The sequence below is a fragment of the Acinonyx jubatus genome, chromosome D4, assembly GCF_027475565.1.
Source record: "Acinonyx jubatus isolate Ajub_Pintada_27869175 chromosome D4, VMU_Ajub_asm_v1.0, whole genome shotgun sequence".
Taxonomy (NCBI): domain Eukaryota; kingdom Metazoa; phylum Chordata; class Mammalia; order Carnivora; family Felidae; genus Acinonyx; species Acinonyx jubatus.
The window spans coordinates 34,935,740-34,956,256 of NC_069391.1; the positions used below are offsets into that span (position 1 = coordinate 34,935,740).

Consider the following 20,517-nt stretch of genomic DNA (forward strand, 5'->3'; position numbering starts at 1 on the left):
CATTAAAAAGGAAAGAATAGCACCCTGGGCTCAATTACAAATGGAGTGGAAAGAATAATTTCAAAAGTTCAAGAAGAAAAAAAAATCAATCTATTTCCTTCCCCCAAAGCTTTCACTTCTATAAATACACTCATCCAAATGGAGTGAAGACCATTCTTATGAAAACACTACCTGTCTGGAATTTGCAAGATAAACGATGTGCCCATCTTGCTTTCAAAGCACCAAAGCTCAAACAATGCTCTCCAGTAGCTTCTCTCTCAAGTAATACTCACTTATCCCCAAGGATTGTAACAGTAATACATGTATCTGGCAGAAAACTATGAAATTCCAGTCGACTCTTGAACAACATGAATTTGAACTTTGTGGATCCACTTACACGTAAATTTTTTCCCAATAAAGTACTGTGTGTTCCTAACATTTTCTTTTCTCTATCTTAAAGAATACAGTATGTAATACATATAATGTACAAAATACGTGTTGCTTATCATTAAGGCTTACAGTCAAGAGTAAGCCATTAGTCAAATTTTGGGGGTGTCAAAAATTACACATGGGAGGCACTTGGGTGGTTCAGCTGGTTAAGCATCTGCCTCTTGATTTCGGCTCAGGCCATTATCTCACAGTTTGTGGGTCTGAGCCCCACATCGGGCTCTGCGTCGACAGTGTAGAGCCTGCTTGGAATTCTCTCTCTGCTTCCCTCTCTGCCCCTCTCCTGCTCGTGCACAAGGGTCAAATGCTCACAGAAAAAGGAAGCAAGATGGAGGCCAGCTTCTTGATCTTTTGGCTGTTAGTGCTGACAAGTAAAAGGGTGGAAACGTGGGGACTGAAAGCACTGGTGGCTGGACTCAGCATTGCAGTGTCGTCACCAGCCTCCGCAATCCAAGAAGCAGTCTGGGGCAGACGTGGCGTCTTGATGCCCGGCTGGCAACCCCAGCTGTGCACTTTTTTCAAATGTTTATTTATTTACTTTGACAGAGAGAATCCCAAACAGGCTCCATACCATCGCGGGCCTTGATCCCACAAACCGTCTTGATCTGAGCCCAGATCAAGAGTCAGATGGCCGACTGAGCCACTCAGGTGCCCCCCAGCCTTGTGTTCTTGAACTCAGCAGAGCCAGGGGCAATCTCCCAATTCCCACCTGTGCAGCCCTTTCACAATTTTATAGCATTCTATCCATGCATCAAATCCTCTTTTTAAAGAGGTCTAGAACCATTTGTTTTCCGTACTTCACTTTGATTCATCTCTCTCAAAAACGTGCTTTCAGAGCTGACCCCTGCCCTCTGTGGGCCCGAGCCAGGCAGAGTAACCGGCATTATCAATCTCTTCCTCTGACCGGCTCCTCTGTTACGGCAGCCTCAAACTAAACTGGCCCCCTTCGGCAACCCCACGACACAGGTGACCCACAGCTACTGGGAAAGCCGGAGGCCTCCTCTTCCAGCCCAGCTGGGCTGCGTGGCCCTTCCAGACTAGGCATCACAGCTCTCTTCACAGCCCTCTTTATTAACACTGATCCATTAGATCTGGCCTAGGGTTCAGCCTGTGAGATCTGTTGGCTCGGACTTCCCCAGGCCCCACCCTCCCACAGGAACCGCCTGCCATTTATAATCACAGCGACACCAGAGGGGAGAGGTGAAATCCAACATGGTGATCAATTTATGTTTCCACCGAACACAAGCACGACTTGAGATGCTGCTTCTGGCTTCGTACCCACGCCAAAGCAAGGCTTCTTTTTTCCTTCTCATTTTAAAAATAAAAATAGAAATTAACACAAGTAGTGGCTCCGTGTGGCCAAAATGCTCCATCTGGAAAGCACCCTCTAGGTGATCCTCCTCCGCTTTGACTGGCGGTCCGAGGTCTGGGCTGGAGGCAGCGGGATGGACAGAGTGCCCAGTTTGTGATCCTCCTCCCCGCCAGCTGCCAGAGACACCCTTCTCTTAGAGATCTTCAGCCTCATGGCCCTCGCTATCTCCATCATCCTAAGGAGCAAACACACAGAACAAAAGGGAGGGAGTGTCCTCAGCAGGTCTGCCCTTGGCAGGGGGAGCAGCATTCACACTCCGGCCCGTGAAGACAGAATCCCCAACGGCCACCAGGAGCAGAGCAGAGAAGCAGACAAGATCTGCTCCAGAGCCATCAAAAAGACAAGGTAATGTAATGTAATGTATCTTATTTATTTGTAAAAGATTTTTATTTTTAAGTAACCCTTACACCCAACGTGGGGCTCAAACTTACAACTCCGAGATCAAGAGCTGCACACTCCACTGAGCCAGCCAGGCGCCCCAAGACAATTTCATTTTAATGTGTTGCTATTAGCAAGTATCCATATAGGTGATGGAAAACCAGGTTATCTAGACACAGTTAATAACTTTGTTTACTTCTGATAACCAGGATTGAGCACTTGCTACAATTTTGCTAGAACTTTACAGGCTCCGAGCATCTTGTTTCTCTTTTATTTTCCACCTCAATGCCTATTAGAATGCCTTTTGTGGACGGCCCTCAGGATAATCCCTCCAGGGACTGCTAGAAGAGCCCAGACAAGGGTATTCTCGCTGGCTCTCTTGGAACACCATCGGGGGCCTTGGATACCAGACGCTCTTAAATCACCCAAAGGCCAGCGTATCCCACAGTTCAGGATCCTGGAAAGTTCTGCCTGCTTTGTCCGAATCCTTCCTAGCAAGGCTGGAAAAGGCCCAAGACCACAACTCTGCCAACTCTCCCAGGACCCTCCGAGCCTGTCCCTGCTCCTCAGCAAGGCTGTGGGGTCATAGAAGCCCCAGTGTGATATCCCTGACAAACGGTGGCCCCACCATGCCTGGCAGCCCCTTCAGTCCGACTCTGAGGACATTCTTTTTGCTAGGCTGAAATTGGGTTCTCTTACAACTTCCACCCCTGGGCTCAACCCCTCAGGACCATACAGACCCCCTCTCCCCAGTGACAGCAATTCAGAGACTGCTGGGTTATACAGGGACAGAATGCTATGGGAAGGCTCAGGCTCGAAGCCTAACTATTCCCCCCCTCTTGGTCGTGTGACGCTGGGAGTCACTGACTTCTTTGAACGGAAGGTTCTCCCATTGGTTTTTAGGAAAATCACTGAGATCGTGACAGATTTAATACTGTGCGTAGAATAGACAAGGCACTGGGTAATGTCTTGGTTGTGCATCCATTTAATCACTCATTCGCTGACAACTGTCCTCTGGCCCGTATCAAATGTCCCCAGGTCCCTTGATGGTGCTCCTGCTTTCCAGTAGTACTAGAAATACTAAGCACCCTACAGGGAGCTTATTACTCTGTTGCGCTCACCTTCTCTCGCTGAGCTTCAAGTCCCTCTGTAACAGTGTCAGGTCAATCTGGAAGTCGCTTATGTGCAAAGCCAGTATGATTACATACGCGGTGACCTTCGCCTTCATCGAATCCGAAATTAAGTTCCGTAGGCTACAAAATCAGTGGCAGTGAAGGAGAGACAGCGTTAAACTCTAAGATGATTATTCCAGAAGCGGAATAAAAACATCCAAGCCTGTTCTCATGCACACTCATTGTCCTCCCACCTTGGGGAGAAGAAATCTGAGCAACATTCCTTGTCCGGTCAAGGTACCCATGCCTTCATGCACAGTGGGGTGATGAGCCAATCCCAGTGTTCCCTCCGAGTGGGCCACAGCTACACTTTCCCCAGGCACAGTTAGGGCTTCTCAAGGACACAGACCCTCAGAGCATGTCCCCACTGCTCAGCAGGGAGGCTGGGAAAACAGTCATCCCAAATGCAAAGGGCACTGGCCTGCCCTTTTCTGCAACACTGCCTTTCCATAGAACATTGGTTCTATGAGATATTAGGAAAGGTTCCTTGGAGAAGTGTATGAAGTGAAAGAAGTCTCCAGCTGCAGGACTTCCCAGAGCCTCTAACGTGAACTTCTCCAAGGGGGACAGAGCATGTAATACATAGCGTTTCCTCAACTGATTTGAGGAAGACCCTTGCAAAGGGCAGTGAGTGCTCTCCTCAGCAGTGTCTGTGGACATGGGATCCAACCCATGCGCTCGTCCCCACTCCCACTGCCCTCCCCAGCCTGCTTTCTCCTTTAGAGGCAGGAGCCCCAGAAGCCAATCCCCCTGACCTGCCGTTGTTGTAGGTCAAGCAGGTGAAGTGCTTCAGCAGCTTGGTGCTGATGATGTGGGGGACCCCAGGTCCCAGGGCACCTACAACACAAAGCTGAGTTTGAGCATGTTTCCAAACCCTCACACCACAGCATCTCCATGAGGAGATGCTGGCCAGCAGTTGGGCCACTGCAATGAATGGAGCCATGTGGTAAGAGAAGCAGGGCCCATGAAACAGAAGAGCCACTTCCCAATGAAAACTGCACACGCCCGAGAGACGTTTGTGATGGGGCAGAGACAGGGAGGAAAACCAGACTCCAATGAGGCCTAAAGATCTAGAATTCATAAGATGTTACAAAGCAAAATAGATAGTGGAGAAAGCCCAAGGAGAGCGAAAGGAGGAGAGACTGAAATGTGAAAATAAGAAGCAGGCAAATCCTGAAAACTGTTACAGACTCTTGGGAGCTCAATCACAGTAACAAGACGGCATCACCTTGTGCCTAAAACCACAGGTGGGTTTCCAGCGCTGGGTGGATGTGGGGCATCCAGCATGGCCCTAGACTTGTGACACGTGTTACCAGCGGGAATGGACTCTCTTCCTTGTCAGTCAGAAATACGCGGACACACATAAACCTGCCATAAGCCATCATATGAACAAAGCCAGTTTTTCTCCCCAGAGAGCTCACGTTTGCCCAACAGTCCCTTAAAATTTTCATGATTTGACTGGATACTATACTTTGCCCCATGCAGACGAGAAGTAGTGGATGCCAGCTCTGAACAAAGGTACAACCCAGCCTATCCCCATTTTCAGAAGAGGAGAGAGCTGGGCCGGTCCTTTTAGTCTGCCGGCATGACTACAGGAACCTCACTTTTACACAGTCACAAATAAAGATCAAGACAATCATATCCATTTTCTTCTCTCATTACAGCTAGTCTAATAGACAAGTAACAGGCTAGAAATAACTAGAATAAAATGTCTATCATGGACTTACTTTTCCGCTTAATCACTTTTTGTGCTCGAAATTTGATGAGCGTGTCCAGAAACCATATGCATCGGGCCTGGCGGTCTCGGCTCTCCTCATCAGATGGCAAAGACTTCAACGCTTCTATGACAAAGGAGCAGTGGCTAAAACGGGGGAAGAGACAATGGAGGGATGCATGAGACCGGCTCTGTCAGGAGCCATTCATGCTGTCAATGAAAACAGCAGGCATCCTTCACAGCTGATACACACTCAACAGTCGAGGAAGGGCCGTCCTATCAATGCTCCTTATAACACAGTGAGCATGGTTTAGTGCCAAGGCAGTAAAGGACTAGACAGTAAATATTTGTGGTTTGTGGGCCATATGGTCTCTGTTCCATCTACTCAAAGCTGCCACTGCAAAAGCAGGCATTAATAATACATAAATGAATGACCATGGCTGTGTTCCAATAAAACTTTATTCACAGACAGCAGGCCAGACTTGGCACACAGGCCATGGTCTGCCCCATCCTGATGTAGTGGTCTGGAGCACAGGCTCTTGAGTTAAAATGCCTGGTTTTGAACCCCCTCTCTGCCATTCAGTGGCCTGGGCAAGTTTCTGTACATCTTCTATACATCTCTGTACATCATCTCCACCCAAAAATTTAAGGCAATGATAGTAGCCTCAGAGTAGGGGCTTTCTGTGCATTAAATGAGATAATGCAAGTAAAGTGTCTAGAACAGTACTTGGCACATGTAAGAGCTCCATCTATGTTAGCTATTATTTTTATGTACTATTCTACCATTATGAGGATCCTGGACTCAGAGAGATAACGAAGCTCTTTAAGAAAGTGGCCTCGTTTTACAGATAGGAAAACTGAGGCTCAGCGGAGGGAAGATCACACAGATCACACCGTACCTTGGGCAGAGCTCAGGGACTTATTTCTTCAAACTCAGCCCAGAGCTCATTCCTGCACCTGCTGCTGAACCACAACTACATTAAGACAACCAAGAACCAGTAATAAACTTTTCTGGAAATGAATCTTTGGAGGGGAAAAAAAGAAAAAAAGCACTTTCAAAACTCAAGGAACTTGGGGCACTGGGTGGCTCAATCGTTTAAGCCTCTGACTCTCGATTTCAGCTCAGGTCATATCTCATGGCTCATGAGTTCAAGCCCTGCATCAGGCTCTGCACTGAAAGTGTAGAGCCTGCTTGGGAGTCTCATTCTCTCTCTCTGCCCTTCCCTCCCCTTAAAAAAATCGGGGAACCAACCTAGGGTTTGTAATTTTTTATTTTCTCAAGATAAAATTATTAAAAGGAAAAACTCAAGAGCAAAAAAATTCCACTATCATCAAAAAAAAAAAAAAAAAAAAAGCTGCTTTTAAAGGCCCAAGGAGGGTGGAGAGATAATCTGAATTATTTAAAATATACAGTACTTATTTATTTTTTTTAAGTTTACTTATTTTGAGAGAGAGAGAGAGAGAGCGGGCAAGCATATGTGGCATGAGTTGGGGAGGGGCAGAGAGAGAGACAGCATCCCCAGCAGGCTCTGTACTCCTGATTTGGGGCTCGAACTCATGAACTGTGAGATCATGACTTGAGCCGAGATTAAGTGTTGGCCGCTTAACCGACTGAGCCATCCAGGCACCCTTTAAAATATACAGTATTTAAATACATAAATTTAACTTTAAGTTAAAATGCTCACTCACCACACCATCACTTCCACTGGCACCTACTCGCAGGCTCGCACGCGGGCCCCACCCCACTGGTGACAATCACTATCAGCATAACACTGGGGACATGGGCCAGCTCTAGTTCCAAGCCCCAGACCACAAGGCCCCACCACCCTCTGCCCAGCCACAGGCTCCAGGTACTCAGAGGCCACCTCTCTCTCCCTTGAATGCCACCCACAGCCTTGGGACAAGAAGCCTGAAGGCCCAAACATTTTCAAGAAAACACTGGCTCATTCACGTTGAAATGCTGAAAAGACATACACCCTCACTGACTGACATCCCTAAAAGTCCACTTCACCTGACTACTGTCATGTTCTGACATCACTGCCCCAGACACTCCATCCACCCAGGGGGTTGAGGGGTACCTGTTCTCTTCGATCATCTTCAGGATTTCCTCTGATGAGACATTCCTGAAAGCTTCAGATGGGCTTTGAAGAGCTTCATACTCAGCAGGGGAGAGAACTAGTCACAGGTCAAGAACACAATCTGACCAAAATGGCAACATCCAACTGGCTAGCTCATCTCAGAGGGGCCTCGTTTTAGAGATGGGACAGCTGAGGCCCAGATGGGGGAAGATCACATAATACACTGGGGCTGAGCGCAGGGTCTCGGTCCTTCAGACTCCCAGCCCAGAGTCCATTCCCTGCCTGGGCTTTTCTGCCTCCCCGGCTTATCACAAAGCTACCGCAGGCATTTTCCCTCTGACTAGACGCACAAGTAGGGAAATTCTATGCTCCAACCCTACCTTTTACAAATCAGTCTGTCTTAGACTTAAGGCACTAGTTGACTTAGAAGTCTTATCCTGACTACTGACAGAGAGTGACCTCAGCACTTTGCTGAGGAATGGGTTTGAATCTCAGGGGCAGAGGGCCAGTCCCACAGCTAGTGAGGAAGCCTAGCTGACTACCCAGCGACAGTGCTGGAGCGAGCGCAAAGGTCTGGATGTAGCTTCCGTGAGCATCATGGGACCACCAACACACCAGAGAGCCTGTCTGCCCACTCATGTATACACGTCCCAACCTGGGAAATAAAGCAGCGTTTCTACTGCAACAAGGATACGGTCTTCAAATTTATACACGTCTTCAGGCTTGGCTGCATCAGCGTGGCAGGGAGGAAGGTACAGGGAGTCATCTTGCAGTTCATCACGGATGGCATCACTGACCAGAGCTTTTTAATAAAGGAAGAGATGGTGTCGGTATCATCCATTTGGCTGCAGGTTCCCCAATACACTATAACTTAATGTCCTCAAGATCGTAACTGGTCCGGAAACTCCTCATTGGAATGCTTCTGCCAATGTGGCCTGACCTCCCCATCAGGCTGACAGCTCCAGCTATCATGACACAAACCTAACCAGGCACTGGATAAGGTGCACACGGTGTGGTCCCCCTCAAGCGACTTGTAATATAGTTGGGAAAGGCAGGTGTACCGATAAGTATTTACAATACAAGAGAAGCTAAAAGTGAGGGATATTCAAAAGAGTCTTTAATGGCTCCAGAAAACTTCCCCACATATTGTGAGTAAAAACAAAAAACCAGAATATAAAACTGTGAACTAGCCTACAAGGATAACCATTAAGAATTAAGTATGCATATAGACGTGGACAGATAGGAATACGGGAAAATTATAATAGTTGGTCTGGAAAAATGATGAGAAACGGGTGAATTATTTTTCTTTTTAGACGTCCTTTGATAGCTGACAGTAAACTCAACAAAAACATTAAAAAATTTACTCATGTAAATGCAACAAAAACATTAAAAAATGTCCTCATGTGGGGCACCTGAGTGCTCAGTCGGTTAAGCGTCCGACTTCGGCTCAGCTCATGATGTCACGGTTCGTGAGTTCGAGCCCTGCGTCAGGCTCTGTGCTGACAGCTCAAAGCCTGGAGCATGCTTCAGATTTTGTGTCTCTTTCTCTCTGCCTCTTTTTCTCTCTCTCAAAAATAAACATTAAAAAAATATTTTTTAAAATTTACTAATGCTTTCAAATAAATGGAGAGACATATTTTTATGTTCCTGGATAAGAAAACATAATATTATAAAGATGATGATTCTCTCCATATTAATCTCAATTGCGTTTTGAGGGAATTTGACAAAATAATTAAGATCACCTGGGGAAAAAGCATGTTACTCTAATGTTTGCAAAAAATAAAAGGAAGGAGTAGGAGGAACTTGCCCTATCACTAAATAAACCGGATGATGAGGCTACTGAAATCAAAACAGCCTCATGCTGTCACGGGAACAGAATGGACAATGGAACAGAACACAGACAGAATGTGCTAAAGTGAGAAGGAGGACTTTCTAAATCATCTTCTACAAGAAAAGGATGGAGTTGGGGACAGCTGGTTAATCATTTAGAAAATATAAAATTAGGTCTCTACCATATGCCAAAATAAGTCTTAAGCTTTAAATGTAAAAAGTAAAATTATGAAAGTACTGCAAGAAAACATAGGAAAATATTTATATGATCGGAGGGTTTGGAAAGATTTTCTCAAAATTACTAAAATCCCACTCTAATAGAAAAACCGCTCTTATGTAAACCTTCTCTTACGTTCTTATAATGCATTTGAGCAATAAATACATTTTTAAATAATACAATTAAATACTCAAGCTGCTGACGAATTTAGGAACAGAAAAAGGTCCACTGGCACCAAAGTGAAGCCCTGTCTCCAGAGGGTTAATCAGCACCAGCATCACCTTGGTCTTTTTCCCCAAAACCTCCCTGTGCCCAGAGCACCCTGCCAGCTGGAACCCTGGCACCAAGGACACGCAGACACACATCCATTCCCGTGCCTGTCTCCTCTACTTGGCTGGGAGCTCCCCAAGGGCAGATGTTTCTTACTACTTCCAGAGTCTGTTCCCAGGAAAGCACTCAGTGAGAGGAAGGAATCCAGCCCAAATGCCCATTATTTCAATCTGTGGGGCAGGTAAAAGATCTCAAGAGAAGAGAAAGTGGTCTCTATGAGCAGACTCTTACCCAGGTCCCAGCTGCTTACCAGTCACACCCTTTGCATCAATAATATTCTCTGCGGCTTTAGCTACTGCACAATTCAGAGATTCATTGCCAACTCTGTTCATTCTTCTGGAATTCAAAGCCCGCTTCTGTTTGGTGGTTCCAAAGGCTTCAATGCAAGAATCCATCTGTGCAGGGACAAATGTGGTCTGTCTAGGGACAGGTTGGGCACTACTATTCCTGTGTGACTATGGGGAAACCCTCGGCCTTTCTGAGCCATGATTATTACCTCACTTGCAAATTGGGCTGAACCATATGTATCTATCTCCCAGGATTCTTGTATTAACAGATCTGAAGTACTTGCTTTATAAACTGTCAGGGGGTATTTACAAATCAACAGTGTCTCCATGTGTAAAGTAAAAAGACCAGAATTAGGATTGGTAAATCTGTGGCATACAGCTTACTGTTTTCCAGCCCTGTACCCATAGCAGATGTTGCTAATCACTCATTCTTTCCCTCTGAGCCTGAAGACAGCCTCATACCCGCTCTCAACACTGCTCCAGGCAGTACTGAAGATTCAATCAATTGCCATCCTGGGGTGAGATGAGCTTTGCAGAAACCGCCTACCTTGAAAATCTTGAAGTTTACTTTTGTTTTAATGAGAAAGTTTCCAGGCTACAACCAGTATTTTCTGAAACTTGGATTAAATCCAAAACCAAGTATTATGCTACACCTATATCAGCCCAGAGAACCAGTTCCGCACACTGGCACAGAGCAGCGTGTAGCTGTCCCACATGGAAGGATGGCTCTGTGAGGCCATGGAGGCCTCTGCAGGTGGCCTGGCCAGAGAACCACAGACTGAATGAGCTGGGAGCAGCCCTATGTTCGGCCAGCTCATTATACTGATGGGAAAACGCAAGGCCTAGAAGGAACGCATTTCGGGTCCCACATCTCAGTTCTGTCACACTTACCTTTTCTCTAAAAGTTTTGGCCTCATTCTCTCGTGTCGAGTCACTCTCGACTGATTCATCTATCAAAACACAAAACAAACAAAAACAGAGAGGAAAAAAAAGTGAGCTGTAAGGCCCACAGATTATAATAGTGTTTAATATTTATTTTAACAGCCAATCTCAGAAAAACAGATTTCTTTACTTCAGGATTTCCCAGAGTATAATATAATGGATCCTGAAAACAATTAGTCTGTGGCTTTAGTACAGTCAGAGGATTTGGAGAATAAATTAAGAAGTCAAATGAGGGGGACATCTGGTCCAACGTTCATTTTACAAATAAGGAAAAATGAAGCCTCCAGATGAAATAATTTGCCCCAAGTCTGTTGACCAGGCAGTGGCCAAGATGGGATTAGAAACTAAGTCCTTGGTTCTTTCCAGTAAATAGTTTTGCCCTCCTTATAAAAGACCTAAAAGTAGGTAAGCATAAATGTGAGGTATGTATTACTTACATAAAGCTCTCAAATCTCCCATAAAGTATTTATATATAAGGGGCAGTATAATCTAGTGGACACAGGAGCATAAGCTCTAGAGTGACCTTGCCCAAGTCTCAATCCCAGGTCATATATACATACACAACATGATATGGTACTTTACATAGACATAGAAAGCAGCATTGTGTCCCTGCCAAGTTGGTTCACTTCTGTGCCAGTTTTGTCATTGATAAAACAACGAGAGGGTTATGTGAAGTAAATGATGTAGTGCACTGAAAGTGCTTAGAACAGTGCCTAGCACATAGGCACTTAATAAATGTTGCACGTGTGTGCATGTATGTGTATACACATACATACGTGTGTGTGTATGTGTATATATTTATATATATAATATATATTATGTGTGTGTGTATATATATATGTATATATATATACACTGTCCCAAATAAACCATTATTTACACATTTTTTTACATGTAAAAACAAAAATTTGTTTGATCAGCAAATTAATGAACAATTTCCTTTGCCTCTTGGGAAGTTGGTAGAGCATTTGGAGGATAATCTAAATGCAGTTACATATGTTTGCAAAGCAAGGAATTCTTTTTTTTTTTTTTTAAGTTTGTTTGTTAATTTTTGAGAGAGAGAAAGAGAGAATCTCAAGCAGGATCTGCACTGTCAGCACAGAGCCCGATACAGGGCTCAATCTCATGAACTGTGAGATCATGACCTGAGCCAAAGTTGGACACTTAACCTACTGAGCCACCTAAGTGCCCACAAAGCAAGGAATTCTAAGAATTCCTATAGACTATAACCTATAGACTATGGATCCCTGAAATTCACAAATGGGTTTCAGGACTCAAATGCCCTTTACAACTGTATGCAAAATCTCATACATATTCTTGTATATTGTGTATGTTTCCAGGAGGTAAGTCCAGGTCCCTCAGATTCTCAAAAGCACTGGCACCACTGCTCTGCGGGAATGAAGTTGGAACCACTGTCTCTGAAGGTATCTGGCAGATCCACCAAGACCCTAGCAATCCTTCCTCATCTCTACCCTCCTCACCATGGTTCGCAGTATTTAAGATTTAGAGAACAGGAACCCCTTGAGTCTGACCATCCAACCTTCTGGAAGATCCCACTCCAGTCTGGAGCATTCTGAGATGCCAAAGCAGAGAAACAGTACAAGTTCTCCCTCTGGATTAGGGTAAAAATGGATCTCTGCTTAAATTAGAAAGCATAGAGGGGCACCTGGGTGGCTCAGTCGGTTAAGCATCTGACTCTTGATTTCAGCTCAGGTCATGATATCACAATTTGTCACGGAGCCCACTTGGGATTCTCTCTCTACCTCTCCCTTGTTCTCTCTCTCAAAATAAAAAAAAATAAAAATGAAAAGTTATTGTCCAACCCATAAGTAACTCCAATCACCTGCTAGAGACCCTAAAACCTCTACTCCAATCAGAACAGTTAAGAGTTTTAAAAAAGGCCTTTGAATGAAAAAAAATATTGGACATGCCCTCCAATCTTCTGCTCTGATCATTGCTCAACTGACTTTAACTAAAATTATTTTCTGATCTCAAATCTGTAAACACTGAAGGGACAGGATCTGTGTCTGTTTTGCTACATCCCCAGCCCCTAACTTGTGCCTGGAACATAGTAGGTCATCAATAAATATTTGCAGAAAGGCACCCTTTTAAAAATACAAAATATGTTTTACAAATCGACAACTAACTCGTCCAGCAAACCTAAAATATACAGTGTTTTTGTGAGCCTTCATGACTGGAACCTACCTGAAAACAGTGGCTGCATGTTGAACAATTCAGCATCATACACCTCCATCTGGCCGGAGGTCTTGTTCAGGACTCCCACAAAGTGCCTGAATAAAGAAGGAGTAATACCAATGGTAATGGGTTATTCAAAAGGTATTGTTTATACAACTTCCTTTTTCCTGCTTAAAAGTACTCAAGGGTCTTTCTGCCCCAATGCACTTGAGGAACACATCACTTGTTGCTGAGTAACCATGATACCCAAGAGCAGCAATTCTTAGCATGAGAGGGAAAGGAGCGAAGGAAGGAGGGAATTCAAGAGGTGGTTCTGGAAGAAAAAAAAATGCTACCAGGTGATTCTGGTAGCCAATCACACTTGTGCTCATTGCTATAGTGGGAAACTATTTGGAGATATAAAAATCTAGAATTACACTAGAATTTACTGCACATGTAAATTTTATGGAGGCAAAGACAAGTAAAACCTTGGTAATTATGGGGAGAAGACCAGTCTGAACTAGAGAATCTTTGTAAGGGCATGATGTGGTGGTAATGGTTTTAAGTACATACACATTAATCTGACCTCTAGCAGGGTGGTTTGATGGGGGCTTTGAAAAGGCCTTTTTTGTGCTTCACGGTTGGACACTATCAGAGGAACACTGCCTGTGTTATGCCAGCGCCTGACAGTTACAGTCTGTTCGGGTGAACAATCTTCATTGCACCCGGGGAGAGAGCAGGGGTCAGTGAAGGACAGAGCTGTCCAAAGTCAGTTGATCAGTAGTAGAGCTGGATAGAAACCCTGGAGTCTTTGACACTACCAAATGCTTTTCTTGGAGTTAGTTCCAGGAAAAATTTCTGGCAAGCTTTGGCCTATTGATCACATATTTCAAATAAGTGGAGACGGCTGCCTTTTGGAAACAAGACAATTATAAAGGATACTGCAAATTAATGAGGTGGTCAAAACGTACTTTCAGTTACAAAATAAATAAGCCCTGGGAATGTAATGTACAGCATGGTGACTGTAGCTAATAATACTATATTGTATATTTAAAAGTTGTTGAGAATAAATCTTAAAAGTTCTGATCATAAGAAAAAAATTCTAACTATGTGTGGTAATGGATGACTATACTTACTGTGGTGACCATTGTGCAATATATACAAATATCTAATCATTATGCTATATACCAAAACTAATATGTTGTATTATATCTCAATTTTTTTAATTATTATTTTTAAGATTTTATTTTATTTTTAAAAAATGTTTATTTATTTAGTCTGGCCAGGGTTGGGGGGGGCGGTTAGGGAGGGGCAGAGAGAGGGAGAGAGAGAATCCCAGGCAGGCTCTGCACTGTCAGCCCAGAGCCCGATGTGAGGCTCGATCCCCCGAACCTCAAGCCCGAACCTGAGCCAAAATTAAGAGTTGGACACTTAACCAACTGAGCCACCCAAGCACCCCTAAGATTTTATTTTAAAGTAATCTCTAAAAAAAAATAAATAAATAAATATAAATAAATAAATAAATAAGAAAAGGGGCGCCTGGGTGGCTCAGTCGGTTAAGCGTCCGACTTCAGCTCAGGTCACGATCTCGTGGTTTGTGAGTTCGAGCCCCGCGTCGGGCTCTGGGCTGATGGCTCAGAGCCTGGAGCCTGTTTCCAATTCTGTGTCTCCCTCTCTCTCTGCCCCTCCCCCATTCATGCTCTGTCTCTCCCTGTCTCAAAAATAAATAAAACGTTAAAAAAAAATTTTTTTAAATAAAGTAATCTCTATATTCAATGTGGGGCTCAAAATCACAACCCCGAGATCAAGAGTCACACATTCCACTGACTGAGCCAGCCAGGCACCCCTAAAAAATTGTAAATGAATGAGATTTGTTAGGAAATTCAACAAATGTAACTCGTTTTCCCTTCTCAGGCATGTCCACATGCTGCTGTGAGGACCTCTGGATCTGGGAACAAGGGACATGGTAAACCTCTCCAGATTTCCCCCACTGTCCCTAAAATAAAGAACAAACACAGTAGTGCCAGGCTCACCACCACTATCCTCCTCCTCCCACTGTCCCTTCCCCTATCCCTACCTGCACAGAGTGTTGCATTTGAGGGCTCCAGTCCCAAAATTGTTTCCCACATAGGAAAGTCTGTCTGTTTCAGCTGCCTAAAATGTAAAGGGAAAAAAACATCACTACAACCAATATTGAAAGGTATTAAGCATCTTGTCTCCCTTTCCCACATTTGTAAAAGCTTTAGAATCCAGAACCAGTGGATTAGAAGCAGAAAGCCTCTGGGAGATGATCTAGTCCCACCGTCCAAGTGAATCTGGGTGTCCCTAGGAGAAAGGTAAGAGGACTTTTGAAAGGGAAGCCCCAGACAGTGCTGGCTTCTATGTTGTCTGAAAAGTTCTCAGGGGAATTGCACCACAGGACTCGGGAGAGAGGTCCTGGGGTCCCAGCGCTTAGAGACATGCTACAAAATGGTTCTGCCAGCAACCTCTGGGCCCAAAGTCCAAGCCCTTCCTGAGCTTCTTGGCCCATTTCTCCCAGGACTATTCCTTATATATTCACAGGACTATGGAAACAGCTGATTCATTCCTCAATCACAGTCAAGCTTTCCTGCTTCCCTGTTTGTCCTTGCCATCCTCTCCACTTGGAATACTAAACCTCAGCTGTCAAACCCTCCTCTACCCTTCAGAGCTCAGCTCCAATGCACTTTCTCCCGGGGAAGGCCTTCTGGCAAGCAGAGACTTCTCTGACTGAGCTCACTCTCCCTCCGCCAGGCTCTGAGCTTGTCTGCTTGTAGAAGTTACTGAACTCAAAACCAGTTCTCATCTCTCTACATCAGTGGTTCTCAACCAGGGGAAATCCTCTTCCAGGGATATCTGGGAATGTTTGATATTCTGACTGTCACAACTACAAGGTGCTACTGGTATCTAGTGGTTAGAGACCAGGGAAGCCGTTGAATGTCCTGCAATGCACAGGATGGGCCAACAACAAAGAATTATCTGGATCCAAATGTCAATGGTGCCAAGGTTGAAAAACCATGCTCTAGAGTATGAGCTCCCTCAGAGTGGGGCCAGGTCCTACCTAGCTGTTTCCCTTGCAGCTTACAGCATAGGGCCATGTGGGTGTTCAACCAATGCTTGTCAAATGAATAAATCAATGAAAGGCCATCACTTCACCAAAAGTACATAACTGAATGGAGCCTGTCCCCACACCCCTGACCTGCTGGGACTCACAGGAGTTCTTCAAACGCCCGTTTGCTATCCACCACCACCCCTTTCTCCTCCTGCTTTGTCCCACATCCACCCGCACTCAAGCGCCTCTAGGCCTCCAGAGGCCTGCAGAGTGGAGCCAACTGGCCACTGTAGCACTTACCAGGATCCGCTGACCTCTCTTCCTGGGGTTTGTGGAGTCATTGCTCTTGTACAAGGTAAAGCGCATGTTGCCTGGATTCTGCAGCTTCCCATTGGAGAACTGGACTGTAAGATTGCAGCCCGAGAATGAGATGGAAGTAGAAGGACCCACAGTGTATGCTGGGGAGGACCTGGACTGTCCTTGGGAGGGAGCGACTGAAGGAACGGGGATGGTAAGGAAACCTAGGTCCTGACCTAAAGGGGGGCTGAAGGAGGTCCTGGTCCAGTTGGGAAGAGATGGAGAAGTGAGGGCAGTGCTGGGGAAGGGCTGTGGTAGAAGGGAATAACTAGGGGAACAGAGCTGAGGAGACCTGGGCCAGAGCTAGAGAGAAAGGGGAATTTCTGCCCAATAGAGAGGAGGAGATGAGGCAGGTGAGTGGGGAGGAGACGACAGGTACAGCTTTGGAGAAGAGGGTGGCTGGGATGTCCTCATCCAGAGGAAGTGGTGACAAAAAGATGGTGGGATGGCAAAGGAGCCCAGGCCAAGTCCCAAGTAGTGGAGGAGACTAAAGGGGGTCTCGGTCCAGCGGGGAAAGGGGCCCGACAGGGGCGGGAGAACTGCAGAGGCACCCAGACGGAAGGGAAGAGAGCTACGGGGAACTCCGCTCCGGCGCCGCAGTCTTTACCCAGTACTGCTCTGTGGCTGTCGTCGGGCTCCCCACAGTACAGCCACCTCGCACTCGACAACACCTCCGCCGCCATCTCGCCAGTCCGGTCGCCAAGGTTAGGCGTTTACACGAACACCCCCGGGCCGTGTTTGCCACTCCACATGCGACTGCACGGCAACAGGACGGAAGAGGCGCGGCCTCACCCGCTCCGCCCCGCGCGTGCGGAGCCGGCGTGGCTCCTCCCCCCCGGCACCGCCCCCTACTCGCTCTCCCCGGGAATGCGGAGGCGCCGTTCCCGCCCACTCTTCGCCCCGCCCCGGAGAGGCGGGACTTCTGCCCACTACAGGCACCAGTCCTCTTTGCTGAACTAGCGCTCTGCCTGCGCGTTGAGGCTTGTGTGGGACTATGAATCACCTACCAGAGCCGAAGGGCCAAAGAAGCTCCTGTAAGCGTGGACCCAAAGAAGGGCATTTTTGAAGGGCAAGAAGTCAGGTCGTCTCGTCTGTTATCCAAGTTGCTTTCTTTCAAGATTCCACAAACGAGGTCACTAATCGTCCCAATAGTTTTTGCAGCAGAAAGAACCTGTCGGAAAACACAGGTTGCATTTAGTTGCCATAGCCCTTTAGTTTCCTTCAACCCAGAACAGTCCCTCACTCTGACTATAAACTTTAAATTTTAAAGATTACAGACCAGTTATTTTGTAGAATGCCCCTCAATCTGGATTTGTCTAATGTTTCCAAGTGATTAGTTCCAGGTTATGCATCTTTGGCAGGATTATTACAGATACGATGCTGTTCTTCTCACTGTATTCTATTAAGTGGCACACAATTTGGATTTGTCTCATTACTGGTTATAGTAACTTTGACCACTTAAACCGCTTACAGGTTTCTCTGCTATAAAGGTATTCTTTTCCTTTTATAATTTCACTTTGTGCCTGCCCCTTATTTTGTGGGCAGGTATTTAGAAACTAAGTAAAAATCCTGTGCATCACACTACCAATTTATTCATTTATTTATTTGCATCAGTCTGGACTTGTAGATTCCTATCTTATTCATTAGATTAGAATCTGCTACTATCATTTATTTTCAGGTTCAAATTATATCAGATTGGGCCGATGGGAACCCCATTAGGCCAGTTTCTGTGTTCTAGTAACATGTCCACATCATTTTTTTTGAACATGTCCTTACTTTCTGGCACAAGATATTTCAGCTTATCTTGTAGTTTCCCTGCCCCAGCCCTGGAATCACTCATTTTTCCAAAGAGTTCTGGTTTCTCTTGGTAGGGAATGGTATTTAGAAACCAAGATCTATGTAGCAGGTATGGACTGCTTTGGGGATGTCACTGCTCCCAGGCCTCAATGAACTGAATTAGGGAATAGATGTAAGTAAACACACTTTTACAACTAAAAGTGATTTATTTCTAAAATTTAGAATTTCTAAATCCATATATGGAAAGCCATCAGATCATACTGACCTCTAATTCCAATTCAGCACCTCAGGGTTTATTCTGATTTTCCTTCCTCCCATATTTGTAACTTCCTTCCCTGGCAGTGAGAAACCTGGTTCCCACTAGCCTTAATATATTAATTATTTGATCAGCACCTCCTGTAGTATATCTCCTATCACTACCACCACTACCGTCACCTGACATGGAGGCCTATTACCCCATTCAGGCTCCAACACCTTAAACCAAGCCTTAGTGCCTATGTGGATGCTGTATTAGTTCAGGGTTCTCCAGAGAAACAGAATCAGTAGGAGATCTGTATCTATCTATATATTTAGAGAGAGAGAGAGGTTTATTATTATGAGTAATTGGCTCACACAATTATGAAAGCTGAGAAGTTCCACAATTTGCCATCTGTAAGCTGGCAGGAAAGCTGATGGTGTAAGTCTGAACGCCTGAGAACTAGGGAAGACAATGTTGTAACTCCAAGTCCAATGACCAAAGATGAGATGTCCCTGCTTACAGAGGAGGCAAGAAAAAAAAAATGGGCAAACTCCTTCCTCCACCTTTTGATCTATTCAGAACCTCAAGGAATTAGATGATGCTCATGCATATTGGGGAGTGCAAGCTACTTTACTGAATCCACTAATTAAATTAAAGTGTTAATCTCATCCAGAAATACCCTCATAAACACACAGAGAAATAATGTTTAATCTGGGCACCTAGAAGCCAGTCAAGTTGACACATGAAATTAACCATTATAGGTGCCCTCCTTTCTCTTCTTAGGCTCTGACAACCCTCACCAGGTTGTCCCTCTGCCCAGATGCCCTTCTCGTCCTGCTTGGGCTCAGTTTGTACCAGGCTACACTTTCACATGGATAACCTTCTCACTGCAAGCTCCCCTTCCTTCTGGGTGGAAAGCTACCTTGTGTGACCCCACTGGCTTTTGGATTGAGTCATTTAGGAAAAGAAAAGGAAAAAGGGAGAGAAAGGAGCTTAAATGCCTAATTATTTGCCTCTCTCCCCTACTGGAGACAGACTTATTTGAGGCTAACAATAAACAAGTTGGGGGTTAAACAATAAACAGATTTATGTTTACCACTGTGTTTCCAGCTCCAGGAGCAGTGCCTGGCACAGTAGACCCTCAATAACTGTTGAATGAATGAGTGACATAGCAAGGAATGAATCCAAACCATCACTAACCCTAGGGACCTTGGTACTGAAGCTCAACGATGATTGCTAATGTTGCTTAAAATTAACTGGTGATTTTTACAGATTCTCTGTAAATGTTGATCAGTTGAATGAAAATATGAACAGTTAAGTCAAAGTTAAGGGGTGACAAAGAAGACAGCATGGCTACAAAGAGTTAATTGTATTTTTTAAATGTTTGTTTATTTTTGAGAGAGAGAGACAAAAACAGCATGAGTCAGAGAGGGGGCAGAGAGAGAGGCAGACACAGAATCTGAAGCAGGCTCCAGGCTACAAGCTGTCAGCACAGAGCCCAATGTGGGGTTTGAACCCACGAACTGTGAGATCATGACCTGTGCCGAAGTCGGACTTAACCGATTGAGCCACCCAGGATCATCAATTGTATTTCTTGAGAGGTGTCCTGACTCCTCCTGATAAAAGGACCTATGTATAGCCTTGCTACTCAAAGTGTGGTCCTTGGGCCAGTAGCATCAATGTTATCTGGGACCTCATTAGCAGTGCAGAATCTCTAGCCCTACCAGATCTGAATCAGGGGCACCTGGGTGGCTCAGTTGGTTGAACGACTGACTTTGGCTCAGGTCATGATCTCACAGTTCGTGAGTTTGAGCCCTGCATCAGGCTCTGTGCTGACAGCTCAGAGCCTGGAGCCTGCTTCGGAGTCTGTGTCTCCCCCTCTCTCTCCCCCTCCCCTGCTCGCACTCTGTGTCTCTCTGTCTCTCAATAATAAATAAACATTTAAAAAAATCTCTTTAAAAAAAATCTTCTGAATCAGAATCTGCACTTTAACAAGATCCCTGGGTAATTAGTGTGCACTTCAAAGTTGGGAAGCGCTGTTGAAAAAACCTGTTTCCCTTCTAGGTACATCTTTACTAGTGAGACCAAGTCTGCGAAAGTCCTCTGAATTGACTGCTTTCTAGCTGGAAGAATG

The 20,517-nt window shown here is 45.3% G+C and overlaps 1 protein-coding gene across 2 annotated transcripts in view; it reads right to left on the reverse strand.

The window, feature by feature from the left end:
* Positions 1 to 1,477: 1,477 nt before the first annotated feature.
* Positions 1,478 to 20,517, reverse strand: part of POLR1E (RNA polymerase I subunit E) — a 29,408-nt gene continuing 10,368 nt past the window's right edge. The window contains exons 1-13 of one of the 2 annotated variants that reach the window (XM_053204923.1): positions 18,758 to 18,882; positions 16,956 to 17,519; positions 16,292 to 16,395; positions 14,999 to 15,075; positions 12,952 to 13,037; positions 10,696 to 10,754; positions 9,768 to 9,912; positions 7,835 to 7,942; positions 7,141 to 7,237; positions 5,076 to 5,209; positions 4,104 to 4,185; positions 3,298 to 3,429; positions 1,478 to 1,973 (exon numbers count right to left, since the gene is read on the reverse strand). In XM_053204923.1, coding sequence (XP_053060898.1) covers positions 1,814 to 1,973; positions 3,298 to 3,429; positions 4,104 to 4,185; positions 5,076 to 5,209; positions 7,141 to 7,237; positions 7,835 to 7,942; positions 9,768 to 9,912; positions 10,696 to 10,754; positions 12,952 to 13,037; positions 14,999 to 15,075; positions 16,292 to 16,395; positions 16,956 to 17,031 — 1,260 coding nt within the window. In that variant the 5' untranslated portion in view covers positions 17,032 to 17,519; positions 18,758 to 18,882 and the 3' untranslated portion in view covers positions 1,478 to 1,813. Of the gene's footprint in view, positions 1,974 to 3,297; positions 3,430 to 4,103; positions 4,186 to 5,075; positions 5,210 to 7,140; positions 7,238 to 7,834; positions 7,943 to 9,767; positions 9,913 to 10,695; positions 10,755 to 12,951; positions 13,038 to 14,998; positions 15,076 to 16,291; positions 16,396 to 16,955; positions 17,520 to 18,757; positions 18,883 to 20,517 lie in introns of those variants that run through there. The other variant, XM_015079487.3, reaches the window with a different exon arrangement.